General features: G+C 40.4%; 1 protein-coding gene across 1 annotated transcript in view; it reads left to right on the top strand.

Moving 5' to 3' along the window:
• The window catches only part of LOC121633596 (nesprin-1-like), a 34,095-nt gene extending 13,472 nt beyond the window's left edge, over nt 1-20,623 (top strand). The window contains exons 27-56 of the mRNA XM_041975724.1: nt 58-191; nt 309-513; nt 1,320-1,502; nt 1,616-1,762; nt 1,867-2,021; nt 2,243-2,390; nt 2,474-2,568; nt 2,658-2,898; nt 3,067-3,261; nt 4,294-4,419; nt 5,504-5,659; nt 6,665-6,823; nt 6,934-7,100; nt 9,856-10,018; nt 10,607-10,794; nt 10,911-11,061; nt 11,705-11,887; nt 12,130-12,267; nt 12,436-12,627; nt 12,957-13,263; nt 13,618-13,686; nt 14,063-14,196; nt 14,396-14,522; nt 14,603-14,814; nt 15,261-15,467; nt 15,881-16,009; nt 16,299-16,556; nt 16,654-16,743; nt 17,362-17,420; nt 19,122-20,623. Of these exons, the coding sequence (XP_041831658.1) occupies nt 58-191; nt 309-513; nt 1,320-1,502; nt 1,616-1,762; nt 1,867-2,021; nt 2,243-2,390; nt 2,474-2,568; nt 2,658-2,898; nt 3,067-3,261; nt 4,294-4,419; nt 5,504-5,659; nt 6,665-6,823; nt 6,934-7,100; nt 9,856-10,018; nt 10,607-10,794; nt 10,911-11,061; nt 11,705-11,887; nt 12,130-12,267; nt 12,436-12,627; nt 12,957-13,263; nt 13,618-13,686; nt 14,063-14,196; nt 14,396-14,522; nt 14,603-14,814; nt 15,261-15,467; nt 15,881-16,009; nt 16,299-16,556; nt 16,654-16,743; nt 17,362-17,420; nt 19,122-19,401 (4,998 nt within the window). The 3' untranslated portion in view covers nt 19,402-20,623. The remainder of the gene's footprint in view (nt 1-57; nt 192-308; nt 514-1,319; nt 1,503-1,615; nt 1,763-1,866; nt 2,022-2,242; nt 2,391-2,473; nt 2,569-2,657; nt 2,899-3,066; nt 3,262-4,293; nt 4,420-5,503; nt 5,660-6,664; nt 6,824-6,933; nt 7,101-9,855; nt 10,019-10,606; nt 10,795-10,910; nt 11,062-11,704; nt 11,888-12,129; nt 12,268-12,435; nt 12,628-12,956; nt 13,264-13,617; nt 13,687-14,062; nt 14,197-14,395; nt 14,523-14,602; nt 14,815-15,260; nt 15,468-15,880; nt 16,010-16,298; nt 16,557-16,653; nt 16,744-17,361; nt 17,421-19,121) is intronic.
• The last annotated feature ends 1,388 nt before the right edge of the window (nt 20,624-22,011 follow it).

Genomic DNA, 22,011 nt, shown 5'->3' with positions numbered 1-22,011 from the left:
TGCTAGATCTCTGCAATAAAATAATATTTTGTGCATATGCATGTCTGTATCATACAGAATCTGCAGGAGGAGATGGACAAACAGGAGAGCAGCCTGAGAAAGTTTGGCTCCGTAACTCACCAGTTGTTGACTGAATGTCACCCCTCTGTAGCTGAGACACTTAACAGAGCCCTTAGGGATGTTAACATCAGGTAACAATAACAAAAAACATCTCTCTGAGTGGATTTAAGTGGCTATTTTAACCTTTCATGTAAACCATGTACCCAGCTGATCTCTTTATGAAATCCCTTCCTCATTCTCGGCTGAAGGTGGAATCATCTACTAGAGCAGATTTCAGAGCAGCTAAGGAGCAGCAAGGCCTTGCTGGGACTGTGGCAGCATTACAGATCTTTGTACAGCCAGTGCGTGGCAGCAGTTCAGAAGCAGGAAGAACGTGCTGATCGCTTGCTGAGGAGTGCGACTGACAGGGAAATAACAGAGGAGGAGAGCAGCGACTGGATAAAAGACTGCAATGTGAGTAAAGATGAGAAGTGAAGGATGATTACTGCATCTACATTTTCTGTGATTGCCCAGAATATTGTCTCCTCTTTAAGGAGTTGGAAATAAGCGCTTAAATTTCTTGTCAGCTTGCTGTGAGGGTTTACAAAGCCTTTATACCCGCTGCTGAATACCAAATTGCACCCCATCCTTTTGTGTGGTTGAATGTAAACTCACAGCACAATCTAACAAAAGTCTTTTTAGAGGGAGGCTGCAAAGAGAAAGACAGGCCCCTGATTTACACTACAGGGGTCCCCCGGTGTCATGCTGGGCGTGTCGGACCATAATGACTAGAGACACACAGTCTTAATACTGTAAGCAGACTGTTATTTTGGCTGAGGATCACTGATGCACACCGTTGCCAGACAAAGTTGGAGGAATTCACTGCCGTTGCAAGAGCTGTTTAAGACTGTCGCCATCTTTGTTGCTTACAAAAAACCTACCATTTCTTTACCATTGCCAACAAATTAATATTTTGGTTTAAAAAAAATTGTGACACCATTTCACAAATAAAAATCCAAGGAATTCTCTTAAAAAAATTTTAAATGCAATGAATTGAGTAAAAGTCAATACTTGAAATAGTTTTAATAGTAAAGGCCTTGGATGTTTTTGACTTTTAGGTCAAATCTCTTCCATCCAAAGAGTATCTTAAACAAATCCACTTTAAATCCAGGAAATGCTTGGACAGAAACTTTGATGTGAGAGGATTTTTGCTACAAACTCTTGGTGCAGCTGCTATTTCTCCAGACATTCTGTAAACTGTTCTTCTGATGTTATGGCAGGACTGCCTCAGTGACCAAGACTCGGTGCAACGGTCCCTCCAGCAGCTGCAAGTATTAGAGGAGCAGCTTAGGAGCCAAGTTGACCCCTCCTCTTCGGCATCTCTCCAGTTTGACCACCTGTCACTCACTCATCGCTTAGCAACACTTAAGCACGCCCTTCAGAGGCAGCAAGAAGTACTGCAGGTATGATAGCAGGGATTGTTGAGGTCTAGTATAGATACAGTCCAATATATGCAGTAATAGATGTATTGGTAAGCCTTCTCCTTTCTATTCACTTTGTATCTGTCTGTATTTAGTCTGGATCTCAGGCCTGTGAGGGCTTCAGAGAGCAGCTGGACATGCTGATCCTGAAGGCTCAGGAGGCTGAGGAGGTGCTAAGGGAGGCTGATCCAGCAGGTTCACCTGAGCTCACAGTGGTGCAGACACGTATAGAAAAACTCAAGGTACAAACAGCGCAACAAAAAGTTAAGATTTATTTTAATTCTTTGATTTCATGTTTGTTCATTTTAACTGATCCACCGAAAATGTGTAATAATATTTTCACCAGGTACACTTGTTGAAGCTGAGTAGTTTGTCTCCAGACCTGGAACGTGTAAATGACTTGGTGTACCGTCTACCAGTCAGTGACAGGGATGTTAAACGGCTTCAAAATCTGAACAGAGCCTGGGCCTCTCACACTGCTCACCTCACTGAGAGGTTCAGGTAACTCAGACCTTCACAGTCAACCTGTTTGTAGAGTCACTGCAACTTCTGATGATTTGAGAATCAAACATAATTTGTTTTTATAATTTTATTATTACTCATTTATGGGACAACATTTATGGGATTATGATGAATTTGTAATGCTTAAATTAGATGTCATTCTTACAGTCTTGTTTTATGTAAACAAGACCATTTTTAATATTGGCTCTGTCTCTTTCCAGTAAATTGCAGTCAATGTTGCTCCAGCAGCAGAGTTTCCTCCAGAAGTGCGAGTCTTGGATGGATTTCCTGTCTCAGACTGAGCAGAAGCTGGCTGCTGAAATCTCTGGCAACTACCAGAGTCTTCTGGAGCAGCAGAGAGATCATGAGGTCAGAGAACCACTGTTTGCCTGCATGTATGCTTATGGTTCTTGTCTGTCTGCAGTGTTTTATTGAGGCATGTATACTTGCAGCTGTTCCAGGCAGAGATCTTCAGCAGGCAACAGATTCTTTACTCCATCATCAGTGACGGGCATCGATTTTTGGACCTGGGACAAGTGAATGACAGGTTAACACCACAAACACTTAATCCTTTTCAGTTAATTTACTTTTTTATACAACTGTAAGCATTAAACAGCTTGTTCTGATTCTTCGCAGCAACAGTGATGACTTTAGTCTCAATCTGGCTTTGCTGAGCAATCAATGGCAATGTGTGGTGAGGCGGGCTCAGCAGCGGAGAGGCATCATTGATAGTCTGGTGCGCCAGTGGCAGAACTACCAGGAACTGGCAGAGAAGCTCAGACGGTGGCTACAAGAAGTGACCCATGATCCAGACGTCATTCAGCCAGGAGAGCCAGTGGTGCTGCAGCAAGCCCGAAACCTGTTAGGGCAGATTCAAGTAAGCTTAAGCAAAATGCAAGACCTTTGAAAATGGATTAGCTTATTCCACTGACACTCTTTGGACTACTAACTGGACTACATGCCACCAATAACCTCCCATCCTGTCTCCAACCTTAAGAGTCCCATGGTTAACCTGTACTCACTGTCTCTGTCCCTGCTCCTCCAGCTGAGGGAGCGAGTGCTTCAGAGGCAGCAAGGAGTCTACATCCTGACCATAGAGGCCGGCAGGTGTCTGCTTCTATCAGCTGATGCCAGAGCTGAGTCCACTTTACAAACTGAGCTCATGGAGATTCAGGAGAGGTGGAGACATGCCCACCACCGCTTGGACCAGCAGAGGAGGGAGCTGCATGGCTTGCTTAAGGTTCGACTACAGTTTAACATAAAGCTTGATTCTGCTTATTTTTTAAATGCTTTTTAGTTACTTTCTGCAATGTCTATTTTTACTTTATCCTTATTATTCCTACTTTCTGTTTTATGCAAAGTTTCCTTTTTGTTCAAAATAATTAAATATTTTTAACTAAGATCAGTAATCTTTAGTGGTAGCATTTGAGACTTGACAAATAGGTCTGCATTTTTGGACATCTTGTTGTAGGCTTGTGAAGCTTTTGCTTGAGCACAGCTGTGTATCCAACACGCTGCGGTGTAGAGGTGCTATGAAGGGTGCTGAAGGGCATTGGCCCCTCTGAGCCTCTAATGAGCCCAGTGGTTGTACATGTAGGACAGTGAAACCAGGTTATGGCATTAATTATACAACATTGCACCTTGAGTCCTTAGAAGAGGTGAAGTACAGAGATGGTGCAATCTTCTGCTTTTGTTTAAATAGCAAAGCATCTTTGTGTGCAGATAAAACAAAATACTTAAAATGCACAAACACTAAAGTGCTCATAAGTTAGACTCTGCTGTGATTTAAACCCTGCAAGCTCTCATTGTGCCATAGTGCCCTGTTTTAAACTGACGGAATGATGCAGTTAAACATACATCCAAGGATTTTGACATTCTTGTTTTTTTTTGTCTTCATGTAGTCTTGTTCATCTAGGATTTTAATTGCTGTCTATCCGCTTTATCTTGCACTTAGCTGTTATAGTCTTGCTTGTGGCGTTTTTAAATTCTTTCTTCAGGAATGCATTTTTTTTTAGCTCTTTTAATTCTCTTCTTTGGCTGCTGAATTTGTGCTGTGTCACTCTTTCATGTTGGTTTCTCATCTCTTGTGTTTATCTGCATGACGGCGTGTCAGTTTATGACTGTGGATTCTGCTTATCCCACTGCTGCAGCAGCAGGAATAATTTATAGCAACTTCTCTGTAAATGAGAAAGCCTGTGCCCTGTGTGTGTGTAAGTGTGTTTTCTGCTCTAATTCCTACTGTGTGTATGTGTGTGTGTATGTGTTTGGGTAGAACTGGGAGCGATGTGAGAAAGGCATAGATGTGTCACTGGAGAAGCTGAGGGCCTTTAAGAAAAAGCTGTCCATGCCGCTGCCTGATCATCATGAGGAGCTTCACTCAGAGCAAATCAGATGCAAGGTGAGTTCATAACACATTCACACAGATTTAAAAAACTGTTTTTTTTTTAACATATTCCTCCTTCATTTCACTTTTTCTCTAAACATCATAACACAAGCTCAATCTGTCTTCTTTCTCTCTTTCACACACACACAAAGCCACATCCAACGACTCACACTTGTCCTCACATTGCCTGTTTAATCTCACTGCGAGGACAAACAGATAAGCAGGCAGATCATTTTTATCCATCATGTTTGCTGTTGTGTGACCTTGCTTGTCCAGTATTTTGGATAGTTTTGTTTTCCTGTAAGGTTGAAGCATATCTGCTGTAAAAGAGGCTGATGGATGTTGGTACTCTTTTGTTTATTTGCTTCTTGAGAAATCATCAAATTTTTGTGAGGAAAACAACAAAACCAAAACAAACAAAAAAAAAAATAATTTTTTTACCAGCTCCTGTTAATAGTTGCAAGACTGTATTCAGTCATGTATCACGCATGGCACGTCCCCAGCTCCTCGGGGAGGAGGAGGAGGTGGACTGTGTGTAGCTGCACATAGCATCAGCGCATCAGCTGAGGAGAGAGGGGGTGGGGTGGGAGAAAGCGAGAGATTGCATGTGCATAAGAAAGAGAGAGCACATCCCCATTTGCCGTGGGGGTGTATTCGTGTGTATGTGCGTGTGTGTGCTTTCTTTTTGTGAGTGCATGTTGCATAATGGAGACGCTCTCTGGGTCCACAAATGATTACACCACAGTAGAACCGTCACAGTGATGAAGGACGAGCAGTTGCAAGGTTAGATGCCTCTTTTGCCTTATGCTGCTGTTATCCTTGAATTTAATGTTTATAATTTCAAGATTATTTTTTTTGTGTGTGGGGTTTTTGTGCTACTTTAAAACCCACTACCGGATTTTTCAAGTGTATATCTGTCTTTCTGCAGCATGCTTGCTGTAATATTTCTTGTCATTTTGCATTTTGTCACCATTTCTAGCTGTGCAGCAGCCACAGCTGAGCTTCAGTAGCCGTGTTGGTTTCTTGCTCATTCTGTCAGTGGCTGCTTGTTATGAGGGAGCAAATCCCTCCTGACTGATATTTTTTCCTATGGATGCAGGAGCTTGAGAGCAGCGTGGAAGGCTGGACTGAAGATCGTAGTTCCTTGATCAAGCTGAGGGATTCCTTGGAGGGTGTGGTCAGCACGGATGACATCACAGTCCTACAGGAGCGCCTCCAGCTCCTACAGCGCCAGTGGGAGGAGGTCTGCCACCAGGTAAATACACACAATATACATGCCTGTAGTTTTCATTATCTCCAGTTGGTGCTTTTTAAGTCATTTTAGATTTACTTGGGCTTTTATCTTTGTCTCCTGCCTTTAGTGCATTTAGGTTAGGCAGCCATAAGAGATGGATAATAAGAAAGCTTTTCTGAGTTTATGATTTTTCCATTTCTATTCCTTTCACTGTGTTAAATAGTTTTTTTTCTGCATATTTATCATCTGCAAAGTTCATGCCAGAGGAAATTATTCTTTCCTTTAGAAGACTGCTAATTATTATTATATTGGAAATTGTTTGTTATTTTTCTGCATCACTATATAACACTGAGTGAATTATGCGTGCCCATTGAATAATACTGTATGCCTCAAGAAGTTTCAATCAAAAAGTTTTTGATCAATCAGCTGACCACTTAGAGCAGACTGGGCCTTGAAAGTGGCCCTTAAGAGACAGGAGACCCTCTGTCCATCTATTATTTATACCGCTTCGTCCAGTAAGGGTCTCTGGAGCCTAACCCAGCTTCCCCGCAGGCAGGGTACACCCTGGACAGGTCACCAGTCCACCACAGGGTGAGACAGGAGACATGTCGAGAAACTCTATTAGACTCCCAAAATAAAAATCTAACCTGTAAATAAGGATGATCTGGGCTCTTTAAATAATGTTGGCCTGTACCCTCAGCATGCCTTTTTGTAGAAAAGATCCTTAAAGGAGATGGAAAGTGTTAACAACGGGGTTGTGTTTGACAGAGTTCAGCTGTACTAACTACATATAACACAAAACCAGCTGTTATTGTGAGCTTTGTGTCACGAGAACAGGTGTTTGGTAATTATTTGAAAATTTTGTACATTCTGGTTGCTAGATGAGTTACTGATTTTGTCTTCCACAATTCCAGTTGTATTTTAGCAGGGGTTTTATTGTACGAATTGCTACCACTTTCCTCTCCTTTTTTTACTTCACATTTTGTATTCAAAAACTCACCCTTTCTCCTCATTTTGTCCCCTCAGCTTTCACTGCGCAGGCAGCAGGTGAGCGAGAAGTTGAATGAGTGGGCTGTTTTCAATGAGAAGAACAAGGAACTGTGTGAGTGGCTCACACAGATGGAGAGCAAAGTCTCTCAGAATGGGGACATCAGTATTGAAGAGATGATTGAAAAGCTGCGTAAGGTAATTTCAACAAATGGTCTTTACTTGATTAATCCTGGTATTATGGAAGATGAAAGATGCTGTTAATCAGGCACTCACCTCCATTAACCTGCTGGGTGTTTCTTCACCAGGACTACCAAGAGGAGATCAGTGTAGCTCAGGAGAACAAAAAACAGCTGCAAGTGATGGGTGAGCGTCTGGCCAGGGCCAGCCAAGACAGCAAGGCGACTGAGATTCAGCACAAACTCAACAAAGTCAGCGAGCGCTGGCAGCACCTGCTGGACCTCATTGCAGCCAGGTGGGTGATCAAGAGATCACTTAAAGAGAGAAGATTGTTTTTTGAGGGTGAAGTTTGTGTTGTCTCTGAAAATGGATTGAACTTCGAGGCAAAATAATTGATCAGTAAACATGTTTCAAAAGGTTTCAATTAGTGGAGATTGTGATTATAATTGGTCAACAGAATACAAGAATGTAATATGTAAAAAGAAATACGACCACAGGCGGAAGTGTAGCGCCACCTGTTTTGGAAAAGCCAGTAAGAAGCAGATCATATAATGTGATGACTTTACAGTTCAATGTTCAAAAAGTAGACAAAAAGCTATGCTGGCATGTTAGCATGTGACCCTTCCCCTCATCATCTGTGTTAGGACAGTTTTGGCCATTCTTCGCATGTAACTATGGGGACTTCATTTTCCCACAATGCTGCTGAGAGATTTTCTAAGTGTGTTGCTGTTGCTCTCCCTTTATTGGACTTCCACACTGTGGATCTGCACACCAAGCAGCGTGAGACCACATTCCTCATTCGTCTGCCACTCTGAATTTTTTAGCACTTACTCACCAAACTTGCAGCCTGAGTTCCTCTAAAGTGCACTTTGAAACTGTGGCAGATTTTTGGGTGATTCAGACAGTTTATGCTGCTGTTTGGATGGACAAAAACAGAAAAATTTTTTTTGCTGTGAATTGACGTGACCCAAACGTTGATTCCAAATATTCCAGCTGCCCTCCATGGCTGTCCTCCAGCTGTCGCTATCTGGGACTGTATTGAAGGAGGAAATAAGGGGAGCAGTGTTTCTGACCTCATACAGGCAGCTGCACGCTCTTTGCTTTTTTCATATCCCTCCATTGCTAAAAACAATCAGGAGAGTCAGTTTGTTGTTTTGGTCGAGTGAGGAAAAACAGATTTTTAGTTTCGCTACTTTTTTCTTTTGGACTAATCAGATCAATACAAGTATCCTTCTCCAAATGGCTTTTAAGCAAGACTTTTCATCTTATGAACTGTCCATTGAAATGCACATACAAGCATGGAGAATTCAGCGATAGCTCATGTTCACACTTTCTCCGTGTGTATTTGGTGTTTGATACTGCGCCACAGTCCAGCTCTGCAGCACATGCCTCTGACTGTAAGTCTTTTTTAGGAACAGCCACATTTGTCACTCTCAGGCTCTCACACACACACACACTCTCACACACAGAAACGCAGGCCTGTTTGGTGTTCTCTTTTTAACCTTGGAGAGCAACAGTTGATAAGTCACAGTTGTGCCACTCCACCACTACTTGTTGGTCCTCCCACTCTGTGCAGACTTTGGAAAGAGTCTCATGTGGTGTCTGCACATGAAAGAGAGGACTATCGTAATCGACACAATAACACATCCTGACGTTTGCGTTGTCATTGGGAATTCTGCTCCCCCATGGTTTTGGATTTAGGGACTGATAATATGGCGGGATGTTCAAGCGAGGAAGATCTGCCGGACTGCGACTGTGATGTCAACAGGCAGGATATTATAACAATCCAAGGCTATTTTTTGTGATGAAATTGAGATTTGTCCTTTTCTGCTTGATGTTACTTTACTCGTTTCTGTTACTATTCTGCTCTATTTGTGTTATTCTAAACACAAATAGAGCAGAATAGTCAATTGAGTGAGTGAAAATATCTGTAACAGCTTGTTATTACATAGTTGTTTTTTTTTATCTAAATTGCATAAAGTGCTTTTCTGCATTGCAAACAGTGTTTCTCTAAACATTTGTGATTTAAGCTTAATGGTTAGAGCACTAATCCAACTGGTTATAACTGCGTTATTGTTTAAAATGAATTTCCCTACACTTGTTTTTAACCAGTTTGCATTTCAAGCAAACTGCTGAAAATGCATTAAACCAATACAAGGAGTGCTGATGGCAGGATGAGAAGACCCTCATAATCACACTCCTATCATATCAAACGTGCTTTGATAAAGCTGTGCAGTTGTTTACAATATGCATGTTCAAGCACATGTCTACTGATATGGATCATTTACCATTTGTGTCAGAGGACTGGAGCTTGGAGTGATCGTGTATGTATATCTTGTTAACTATTAAGCTATAGAAGCCTACTGTATTGTGCCATATTTTGCAATGTGAGATTTCTAAAAAAATATCTAAGATAAAATTCAGAATTTAAAATATAGAAAATAGCAGCCTTTCCTATAATTAAGACTAATGAAGACCCACTTCATATGCCTGTCTTTGAATTAATATAGGCTCTAGTTTTTTTCTGCTGCAGCCTTACTACTTATCAAAAGAAATTCAATGGAAAAATACTTCATTAATCTGTGAAGGGGAAATTATTATTTTGGTTTGGTGAGACAATAAGAATTGCATTGCTTTGCTGATTGAGGCAGTCTTAACCAACTAGACTAAGGATCTCAAACTCCGGTCCTCAAGGGCCACTGTCCTGCAGGTTTCCTTGTTTCAACACACCTGGGATGAAAGTGGGTCATTGTGCAGAAATTGACTACAAGCTGTTGGATCCATTAAATCCAGGCTTCATACCTGGAACTGTCCTATAGTTTTTTTTGTTATGTTGAGCATAGTTTCTGTTTTGAATATTATGTCAATAAGTTTTTAATCCATCACAATTTTTGACATTTAAATGCATTCCAACATTTTTATAACTGATATAAAACTGGGATAAATTCTCATTTGACTTGACTGATAAGTTATTTAGTATGTTTTCCTTGGTTGCTCTTTACATTTGCCCCATGTGTTGATACCACCTTCCTCTCTGACTTCGGTAACAGGGTGAAGAAGTTACGAGAGACTCTGGTGGCAGTGCAGCAGTTAGACAAAAACATGAGTGGCCTGCGTTCTTGGCTTTCTCACATCGAGACCGAGCTCTCCAGGCCCATTGTCTACCACACCTGTGACGATAATGAAATCCAGAGGAAACTCAACCAACAGCAGGCAAGCGAACACACACACAGTCCTAAGCTTGACAAGCAGACTAGATTATTAATGCAGCCTTAAAAAAATGATTAGCTATTTCTCTGATTAGCTGTTAAACATCTTGCAAAACTTGACAGCACAAATACTGTATGCACACTAAAAAAACAAAACAAAACAAACAGATATTCACTGTATGCATTCTTCTTTAAAGACCAAATTATTGCTGAAATTCATGACTCAAACAGCAGTGGTGGAAAAATGCTACACGTGAGAATTTCATACCATGACTCATGCAAATATCTCTAGCTGTTGGTTTAAAGTCAGCTCACTGTAGGTGTCAAACAGTCTGCTGCCAAGATGCTGCTCTAAATCTGGACTCGACTCTGAGACCCCACTGACCTCCTTTCTCTCCAAAGCTGCAGAGTTAGTTTACATGTGGATTTACTGCAGAGTAGCACAGTGTATACTATTAGGAAGCATTTTATGGATTCCTTTATGGCAGAAAATTATCATTTTTTTCATCATCTCACATAAAAAGAGACAGTCTTAAGCACAGCCAAGCAAAACCACAGCAACATTTAAGTTATTATTGTTCATGTTTTGCAGGAGCTGCAGCGGGACATAGAAAAACACAGCACAGGTGTGGCATCAGTGTTGAACCTGTGTGAAGTCTTGCTGCATGACTGCGATGCCTGTTCTACGGAAACAGAATGTGACTCCATCCAGCAAGCAACCAGAGGGCTGGACAGACGCTGGAGGAACATCTGTGCCATGTCCATGGAGAGGAGACTAAAGTCTGTAGCACTTAAATTTAGACAAACTGAAGACAAACTCCTCAACAGATTTCAAAGACATAATCATGTGTGTTATGTGTGTGTCACTTTGGTTCCCTCTTGTCTTTTTTGTGCAGGATTGAGGAAACATGGAGGTTGTGGCAGAAGTTTCTGGATGATTACTCCAGATTTGAGGATTGGCTAAAAACCTCAGAAAAAACAGCAGCCTTGCCCAATTCCTCTGGAGTTCTCTACACCATCGCTAAAGAAGAGCTAAAAAAGTTTGAGGTGCACTTCGTTATTACATTTCTCATAAAGAATGAAAAATTTTCCTCTCTCTCTCTCTCTCTCTCTCTCTCTCTCTCTCTCTCTCTCTCTCTCTATATATATATATATACATATATATATATATATATGTATATATATATATATATATGTATATGTATATATTACATAGATTTAATTGTAATCTTTTTTAAAAAGTGCAAATATTGGTTTTCTTAAAGTTTCCTGTCAAACAAAAACAAGTACAGATCGATGATCGATGGTTACTGTAGTGCCGAGGAAACAGAGAGAAGGAAGAGTGTCATATTGCTAAAACTCGTTTGCACTGGTCTGTTCAGCTGCTGCTCTCCATCACTCTGCACGTGCACATTCCTACGAGCTCAACTTCTAGCCAAGACCACTCTTATCTGCTTCCCTTCTGCCTGACTTACAACCTAGTTGTTTTTAAATGTCAGATTTTAAGATTTAAAGATAAACACCGAAACAGCTGAAATGTGCATTCAGTTAATTGACTTATGAATTTATTATCTGATTGTTTGCTTTTTAAAGTAGTTTTTTTGTGATTATGTGTGTACAAACTGACACCAAATTCTAATAGATACTGTGTCTGAAGTTATAATGTGTATGTGTGTGTGTTTTGTTGCAGGCTTTCCAGCGTCAGGTGCAGGAATGCCTCACACAGCTGGAGCTCATCAACAAACAGTACCGTCGGCTGGCCCGGGAGAACCGCACAGACTCTTCCTGCCGTCTCAGAGAGATGGTGCATGATGGGAACAGACGATGGGATAACCTACAGAAAAGGGTGGCAGCCATCCTGCGCAGACTCAAGGTAGCATAGTCTGAGCTTCTGGCTTAAGAAGCGGGTTATGAGATTAGTGTGCAGTTGAGGGTCTTTGAATATAAAGGATAAGCTGGTTTCTTTTCCTTTAATTGGCATGAAAGTCTTTTTACTCATTTTAAATGCTGGTACAATTAAAACTATTATTCATAATTCCTTTACCCCTCTGACTATATTTAAAAAATTTAACTTTTCAAGTATGAATTAAGGCATGGTTGCATCTCTTTATACAGCACTTCATTTGCCAGAGGGAGGAATTTGAGACAGCGCGGGACAGCATCTTGGTGTGGCTCACTGAGATGGACCTCCAGTTAACCAACATAGAGCACTTCTCCGAGTGTGATGTACAGGCCAAAATCAAACAGCTGCAGGTAAGAACAGACGTCATGTTTGAATATGTATGAAAAAATATGATATCCTGATCTTTTTGACTTTCCCCACTGAGCTTGGCTCAAATATGAAATTACTTTCTCAATAACATGATTCCAGAAATGCATTCCTTGACAAAAACATATTAAAAGATACATGTGTTTGCGTAGGCGTTCCAGCAAGAGATCAGTCTAAACACGGCAAAGATTCAGCTGGTGTTCAGGCAGGGCGAAGCTCTGATTGAGAAGAGTGAACCTCTGGATGCTGCTGTTATTGAGGAGGAGCTGGAGGAGCTGCAGAGATACTGTCATGAGGTGTTCGGACGAGTGGAGAGATACTACAAGAAGCTTACGCGATTGCCTGTAAGTGACTGCAATCTCATCCAATAATAATAAAAATACTTCTACAATGAATGTTCTATGAAGTGTGATGATCAACTACAGTCAGCACAGAGGAATCTGCTCCTCAAAAAGTCCAATGTCTGCCCTTCTTCAGACATGAAGGGCAGGCATCGAGACATGGTCCACGTTGGACTTTTTGAGGAGACTATCTGGTGTGTGGACTGTACTTATTCATTTGATATTGCCTTTTCAGTCCAGTGCCCAGCATTGCTCTTTTGGTGATGTGCGTTTGTGCGATTGAATATGTTGAAATGCACTTAGTAAAATGTCTTCTCATCTGTCCCTCTCAGCTGGTAGATGATGAACTTGATGGTTCAGACAGAGAGTTGGACATTGAAGAAGGTGATCTGCAGTGGGGCGACTCCTCTGTACCGCGAACATCCAGCCGTCCAGCATCGGGCACAGCAGCCCTCATCCGAGCCGACCGCTCAGGCCGAGACACCCCAGCCAGCGTGGACTCCATCCCCTTAGAGTGGGACCACGACTACGACCTGAGCAGAGGTCTGGAGAGTCCTGGAGGACGAGGAAATGGAGAGAGGAGCAGAGGACAAGAAGAGGAGGATGAGTATCCGAGGACAACTGCCACGGTGCTGTCAGGTTGGTCTGACTTTTGCTGCCCGAACAATGAATGATTCACTGGTTTCTTCTGCACTCACTTGTTATATCAAGAGTAAATATTTCTATAACCCTATAAAATTAACAGAATTTAGAAATTTGGTGGTCATTACTGTGGTGATGGAGGTGAATTAGCGCAGTTTCTTTAAATTATTAGTTTTTGAGCTTAAGAGTCTTTAAAAAACACAAAACAAAGAAAAACAGAGAGAGCAGGCAGAAGAAGGGATCTGAGGTAAACGTTACAATCTGGCATCAGTGCCAACTCACTGTAGCTGGCCACATATAACACACTGTTGTCTATATAATAAGTAGTGTATATTGTGTCTTTCTCCCTAGATGTAGTTATCCCAGAGAGCCCTGAGGCCTATATAAAACTGACTGAGAACACACTGAAATCGTCCGCTGGTATGAAACAGCATGAATTAAGGAAGCATGCCAAACTGAACTGTGCTCTTTATTTTTTTTTATTTTTAACAGATTTTAACATTATTCAGGCTAGGTGTTCCACCATCCAGAAAAGTGTATTTATAGCTGCATGTGCAGATGACATCATCTCTAAATTCTGCTTTCATTGACTACATACTGTTTGCTTTACCACTCATTGACATCATTCATAATGAGCATAAAAACCTGATTTCAGTTTTCCTGTCTGTGATGACTCATCCTTATGTTGCATGTCAGACTAATGCATGACATTCCAGCATCATTATACATCATCAGCATGCTAACAAAAATTCTGATGTCCTCAAGTTTCCTTACACTGCTTATGGTTTCTGTTCAGGTGAGCCAGGCCAGCTTGAGGCCAGTCTGAGACAACTGGACCAGGCTTTGGATGCAGGACGCTACCACCTGCAACAGAGAGAGGCCTCTGCCAGCCACTCCAGCCCCGACATCAACTCCACGTACATGGGCTATGTGAGTCTTCTCCATCTTTATCAGCATTCAGTCCACTCTCTTAAATCAAAGATGGGCGATCAGTGTTTTGTTGTATGAATTGTCACAGCCTTGAAGTTTTTATTATACCTGCAGTTTCAATCTATTAACTGAATTATTTTTTTGATTTCAAAGAAAACAAAACTGTTATATTTACATTAAACTTGTTTAATCCTCAAAGATGCGTCTAATGGGAGAGTGCCGCGGCAATATAGATGCAGTGAAGAGAGCAGAGGGAGAGCTGACCGACGAAAAAGACGGCATGCTGGGACTCACAAACCCCACCAGCACAGACACACAGAGTGCAGGTCAGTTGCACAGACACACAGTGTACAGCTCACTGTTTACTGTTAGCTCTATTAGCTAATTTGATGTTTCTTACGTAAAGGTGTGATCGAGCGCTGGGAGCTGATCCAGGCCCAGTCTCTTAGTGAGAAACACAGACACAAACAGAACCTACAGCAGTGGCAGCAGCTGATCTCAGATCTGCAGACCATGAGGGCCTGGTTGGGGCAGTCGGAGGCCGAACTTAGCCAGTTCTTAGGGCTTGATCTCAGCACTGACATACACACCATCCAGCAGAGAATCAGGAAGCTCAAGGTTGGTGTTGTGTATATCTGTTTGTGTTGCAACCACTGCATAAGAGCCCGCAAGTTAAACACGAAGTTATATTAGCAGAAGTCTGGTGACTTTATAAATGAACTATTTCACACTGAAATTTCTGATATAATGTAACTGATTTTTTTGTAACGATCATTTCTGCCTCTGGAAGAAAATCTACTCCAATCAGTCTTTTTTCTATGATTCTATGCAAACCATTAGTTTTTGTCATCCTTGGTTTGTACAGTCTTTTCCGCATCAGTCTCAGTACATTGTATCATCATGAACTAAGCATAAAGTCATTATCATGAGAGAATTGATCCCACTGTCCCACTCTCCTGCTCTCATCTTCTAGTATCTAGCAACACCATGAAGTCTGAACTGGTTCATGGCTTAGCACCATGCATGCTTTTCCTCAACGATAATTTAGTGTCTCTTTCCTTCAGGAGCTGCAGAAGGGGATGGATGCTCACAAGTCAGAGGTTCTGTCCATCAACCTGAGCAGTGCAGACTTCCTCCAATCAGAACCAGACTCTGAAGAGGCATGGGAGCTAAGGGACCAGCTGAAAGAGATGAACTCTCGCTGGGATCGGCTCAGTGCCTCACTGGAGGACTGGAGAGAAGAACTGCAGAGAGCACTGATGCAGTGCCAGGTACTAAAACTTTATACTCTAAAACAGGCTGCAGCACAATCATCATGACTTCACTTACTGCAGGTTTCTCATTTTAAGGTACACCTTTCCTGTGCAAAATAAGAACAGCATGTGCTACATCGGCATAGAGATGTAATGCATAGTGCATCTTCACTGTGATCTTTGTCAAGAAGAGCATTTATTAGAAATTCTCAAAACAAATTTAGAATGACAGAACTCATGCTGTGTGTCTCAACTTGATCTAACATGATCTAAATTTCTCTTCCCTGCACATTTTCTCCCCTCATTTCGAGTTTTATCTTCCAAAAATTCATCCACACTATCTAATGTCATCATTTACTACTAAAGATAAAGAATAGAGAAACAAAATATATTGTGATTTAATTTAAAACAAATAATTTTTTATTTCTTAGGAGTTTCATGAGATGAGCCACGGCTTGCTGCTGTGGCTGGAGAACATTGACCGCAGGAGGAACGAGGTGGTGCCTATTCCTCTCAAAGCCAATCGTGAAACATTACAAGCTCATCACAAAACTCTAATGGTATGTCATTAATATCTGCTATGCATATATTTTTCTATGAATTCTATAAATCAGTGTACAGAATCACAATAAGTCGGTTTGCTTGCTGGAGGGTTTTCTACATATATTTCGCAGTTTCAGAATTATCTCTAAAATAAAATTATAACTTACTTTGGATGAAGCGAAGTCCCGAAGAACAAATTTAAAAAGATTAAAAATGTCTGAGAATACAGCAAAAATTGCCCTCCAAAAAAATGTCAAAATACACATGCTCATTGGTGACTACTCTGTCTACTTTATCGTCCTGAAGCAAATTCAACGTGAGTTGCTGGACTCGCAGCAGAAAGTATCGTCCCTTCAGGAGCTCTCGGCTCAGCTGCTGGTGAACATTAGACCTCAGACTCTGCAGTCACAGACCGTGGAGCAGACCCATCTTCAGGGCAGTGAGTGTCTGGAAGCCCAGGAGAAGGTTCATGTTATCTGGAACAGACTTAAACTCCTTCAGAGGGAGGTCAGTTCAGACCTGGAGGGACTGGAGAAGAGACTGGAGGCCATGGACACACAGCAGGTCAGAGGATGCAGTCCTTAGTCTGACAGTAAGGTGTGTCACTTTATTGTTTTTGTTTTGATCTGATTATTTACATCACTGTTGTTATTATTTTCAGTCTTGCTTACCTGTTCCAATGGGCAAATCAAAAGTCTGTGGATCTGCTGGTTCTAGGTCAGAGGTGACCCTCCAAAGTCGCAAACAATTGGTAATGTTCTTCCTCATATTGTCCAGTAGGGGGCATCAGCCTTTGAGCTCAACATCAAATAACTTTACTCTCCTAATGCTACAAACTCTATTCTTTCCTCAATTTTAGACCTTTCACAGATACTCCCACCCTTTTATTTTTGATTATGCAAATGTTTTCCCTTTGCAAATGCTCTGCTAACATGTACATGAAAAATATTCTTGTTGACACCCTCCCACCCCCCTTTTTATGAGATGTTTTTGCTGCCTCATGGCATGTTGATCTGCCAAAATTACAAGAAAACCTGGCTTTTCGTTTTACTATAAAATTTTCATTAACCTATACTTTTGTAATAAATAAAAATAAACCGTTTTATTGTAAATAACTGCTTTATGTTAAATGTCAAGAGCCTTTTTTTGGCTGAAAGTTTTTAGTCTTGAGAAGCCAGTTTTCTTGGTTCAGAAATTCAGTCACCGTCACAAATTATGTTGCTGCTCTTTGGTTACTGATGATTCCTAGCAATGTTATGGCTCTCTTTATGTTGGTGTTTTTCTCTCATCTGAAGCTTTGTCTTTATTTGCCCTTAACTGAAACATTCTTTTCTTTCTTTTACCCCACCCTGCTCATTACGTGGTACAGCCCCGAGGCAAAAGTAGTCAGGCCCACCCTGGACCCCCTGAGAGCGGCCCGCGCCACAGGTACCTCTCTCCTGGACTCTAGAAACACGGGACGATGATGGAACCAAAGCTGCACCTGCCTAAAATATCAATTTCCTTTCTTAAAAAAAAAAAAAGAAAGAAAGAAAGAAAAAAAAGAAATTGCTATGTTGTTAAAGATTTGTTGTTATCAGATCATTTTGATTCATAGCTTTAACTCAGCGTTCCATGATCTTCCCTCACTCTAGAGACCATGTGTTCAGCTCTTAAATGAGCCGGGAATCAGGCTGCTCCCTTTCTCCTTTAAATGTTTTATTTCCCTGCTTCTCTTTGCCCTGCTGCTTTCCAAATGGCATCATGTAATGTTGCCCCATCATGCCTTTTGCTTACCCTTTCTCAGTGACGTTGTAGTACTCTCTTCACCCACTAGATGGCACTAACTCTGCCTCAGCTACCAAGTCTAGCTTTTCTTTTTCTTTTTCACACTTACTTCCTGTTTCATTCTCTTCATAGTTTTACAGCAGGATATGATGCTTTAACTCCCGCCGGGTTTCCTGCTATTTTAACTCCCACTCTCTCCTCAATTTCCACTTTAGACCTTTTAACCCACCCACTTCTGACTCTCTTATCATTTTTAACTTTTCTGAATTCCATTAACACACAGATCTGGTGAAGACTTAGCCTAAACTAGTCTTGCCACGAGTGTTGTAGAAAAATAATATATTTTTTCCCCCTGATAGCATCATATGTATGAGAGGCAGAGACTATCATACTGCATCAAGCAAAGCATGGATAGATGATGCTCTCTTATCTGCAGTGTTGTAGGAAAGCTAAATGAAAATGGCTGCAAAGTGAGTAGATGAAGGAACGTGAGGGTGATTGACCCTCCTTCATCTTCAGTGAGGATGAGTCACAGTGAGAACATTATGTTCCTCCCATTGAAACTTGGCTCCAACTGTGGAAATCTCCAGAGCTTTTTTTGGCATTTCTCCTTGTGTTTGGAATGATTCGTGGCATTGAACTCTCACATAGTCGGGACAAAGCCAGAGTAACAACCCCCAAGAGTCACAGCCCACTATCTACAAATGTTCCTGGTTAAGATCTTTGTTGTACATGTGCTTGTGGTTGTTGTGCGTGAACCTCTTGTGATTCCTGATTAATTGGATTTTGATTTATTTACTTAAATTTCTGTGTTTTTACTTTGCTTCTTGTTTCATATTTGTTAAATATTCTATCTTTTGCCAAAGATGAGTAAAACAGTATTTGCAAACATGATTTTTAGTGTAATATCCTCACAATATTAACTTCAAACCTTTTCTTTTCCCTTTATCTTTAACCAGTTGTTCACTATTCCCTAAAATCCCAGTCAAGACTTCAGATTTGTTCTTTTGTTTGTTTTTTGCAACAAACACAACAGATAGAAATGACAGCTGAAGAGTTTTAGCATTATCAAAACACCTGATAATTTAACAGTTTTCTATTGGATAATTTATTAAATTTAAAAAAATCCCTTTCCAGTGACTAAAAAGCTTATCAATCAGAAAAAATCTTATCTTTTCACTGACAGCATGTGATATGTTTAGTTATTTATGGTCTGTAAATTGCATTCCAAGTACTAATAAGACTCTTACTAATCAACTTTCTTAAATTCCATAAGGTGGGAGCATTTTTCCCATATTTGCAAATACTTGTGAACTCAGGTCCACTTTCTGCTGTGTTTCACTTTTGTCCGTCTTCCTGCAGCCGGAACAGATCACCAGGCGCCGCTGGCTGCGCTTACTCCCGTTCTGACCTTCCGGACGGCGTCTCCTCTACAACGTCCTCCTCCTCCTCAAAGGATCAGTCTTTCCTGCTTCGGGTCTTCAGGGCCGCACTCCCCGTCCAGTTGCTCCTGCTGCTCCTCATCGGCCTGGCCTGCCTGGTGCCCATGACGGAAGAGGACTACAGCTGCCATCACGCCAACAATTTTGCTCGCTCCTTCCATCCAATGCTGCGTTACACCAACGGACCTCCGCCCATATGAGGAGCGGCAGATTTTATCTACCTACTGCTTTGCCAAGGACTCCACTGACTCCTGTGAATGTTTCCTCTTCACCCTGTGCCCTAAAGCAACAAACTCTTCCCTTGCTGGGGGTAAACTTGCATTATGAAGTAATTCAGAAGTGATTTAGGGACTTTTTTCTCTAACATTGCACACCCACTTTCCTGAAATCACCTCAACCCTTTAAAAAAAAAAAAAAAAAAAACTTTCCAAATGGACCTTCATCTGGAGACCCTGCCTCCTCAGTTCAAATATGTTGTTTAACTTAAATATGTACAATATTTTTAAGGTTTCTGAGCAAACCTGTGAAATCATTGAAAAACTAAACACTATTTATATACTGTATGTTGGGAGCCAAAGTCAGCCGTGCTTTTTGTCCATGATATCCAGTGCTGCTACTATTTATTTAGTGTTCAAATGGCTAATAGCTTGTTAGCACTGATGAAGCTAAAGCACCACCTTTAGTGTGGGATATTGTACCTGTACATTGTAGAGTAGGCTTGCAGTTTAAGTAGCAATCTTAATCTTTGGGGGGAGATTTTATTCCAAAAGATGTCACATTTGAAGATCTACTCAGATAAAATGACTGAAACAGCGCAGAATACCCTCTAAAAAATGAGGGGTAGCATACTTTTTTTTTTCCAGGATCATGCCCGTCTTTTAAAATGAAGTCTTTACATGATGTTAAAGCTAAAATTTTTAACTTCTAGCACTGTTAAAGGTACTGCACTGAAGCCCTTCAGCCAAGATGGCATACGTCTCTACTTAAAGCCAAGGCTTGTATTCTTGTTTTTAATGTCAGTATTTAATTTACTGGGGGAACTATGAGAAAGAAAAGAAAAACTTGCTCTCTTGATTAAAAAAAGAAGAAGAATTCAGCTGCTTTGTATTTTATTGTTTGAAAAGCCATTTTAGTATAGGCAGTTATTTTTTTATCTTTATTTTTGAGCATGCACTTGAAGCTCCCCATGCTTTTAAGAAGGTCAAACAATCACTGGTAGTGTTTTAGTTGATGGCTGTGACAGCAGAGTGTGCTTTGTAATAACTGCGGTAATTATTCTGTGCTGATGAGAGATCAGCATCATGGCATTGTTAAAACAGAATCTGTAAAAAATTGAATTATGAAAATTGTTATTTATGTATGTACAGTTTGCTAATTCATGAATATTACTTTCTTTGCAAATAATAAAACATGAAATATTTACTTTTGTGTATTCTTGGACTTGATTTTTGGATATAAACTCCCTATGAAAAAGATTTTCCCACAATTATGCAGTGATTTATGTGCAAATTAAATAAATTAGTCATGCCTCAATTGTTTGGATTTACACTTATCTTGGCTGAAGTTTAATGACCTGTTTTGTTGAAAATTCAATTTAGGACAAGATATGAAATAGTATGCATCCCTAAAGACTAAGTAAAAGCTCTTGTTTTGAATGCTGAAAATAAAGGTCAGGAACAGGAAAACTATTTTCAACTATGAAACAAACCTTTCATCAAGAAAAACATGCTGAACAGGGTCTAGTCCCGGGCTTTCCAATTCTCATTGTGTGCAGGCAATCATGCATAGTTTGCATGAAAAGCTGAGTAAAAAAATTCCAAGAAATCTGAGCATTTTCAGCATTTGCTTTAAAAATATACATAGAATTAAAGGTTAATAGAGCAGTCTGGTAACTGAACATCCACAGTTGCCAGGATCCCTCCAGAAGAAATGTACTTGAATGTGAGTGGCTCCAAGCATGAGTGGTCTGGTCTCATAGCTGGAATAAATGTACCCCACTCTATAAAGGCATAAAAGAAAACATATTTAAAACTATTTACAAGTGGGGGGACACACTGGAGAGCAACATGGGGTTAAGTATCTTTCCCAAAGACACTTCAAACCTGCAGACATTAGCTCCTGAGCTAAAGTTACGCTGTAAAGACCATCATTGTCATAGACAGCTGAATCATTTTAGACTTTTCTGAAATTTCTTTGATATTAAAGAGAGCAAATTTTAATAACATGAGTTCAACAGTTTTACAAAGATAACAGACTTTTATCCTCAAAGATTTACCTTTTAACCCAAGTGTAACTGCTGTGTATTTATTGTAACATGAAACCTGTTGACAAAAAAGGAAAAAAATGTGACTTAATTCTTTAGTTTATAGTTTAATGATTTCTGGTTTGCTGAGTGCGATGTGAATAGAAGGAAAACATTTTTGAAAAAACTGCAACCTGTTGTAGAAAGACTTGTTGATTCTTTTTTTTAATATTATTTTTTAAAAAGTCCTTATTTTGCTGCAAGTGATCACCCACAAGATTTTTCTGACATTTAATATTTAACACCTATTTTGGGAAAATAGGGCCCAGGTTTAAAGAGAAAATACCACTGTTTTCCTTTAATTTACACAAGGCTGTGCAAAAGATACTAAATTTGGACTTATTGGTTTAATTTATATTAAATCATGACTAAAGTATATGTGAAAAGGACCTATGGTCTGACAGTAGAATTTATATATAATATAAATTTTATAATTAAGAAATGTGTTTACTTTTCTTAATACTGAAGATTTGTGCTTTACTCAAGTTGTCATGTTTGGATTTTACTT

This window comes from Melanotaenia boesemani, chromosome 22 (genome assembly GCF_017639745.1).
Source record: "Melanotaenia boesemani isolate fMelBoe1 chromosome 22, fMelBoe1.pri, whole genome shotgun sequence".
NCBI lineage: Eukaryota > Metazoa > Chordata > Actinopteri > Atheriniformes > Melanotaeniidae > Melanotaenia > Melanotaenia boesemani.
The sequence above is the reverse complement of the archived record's forward strand: the minus strand, read 5'-3'. Positions and strand labels throughout refer to the sequence as shown.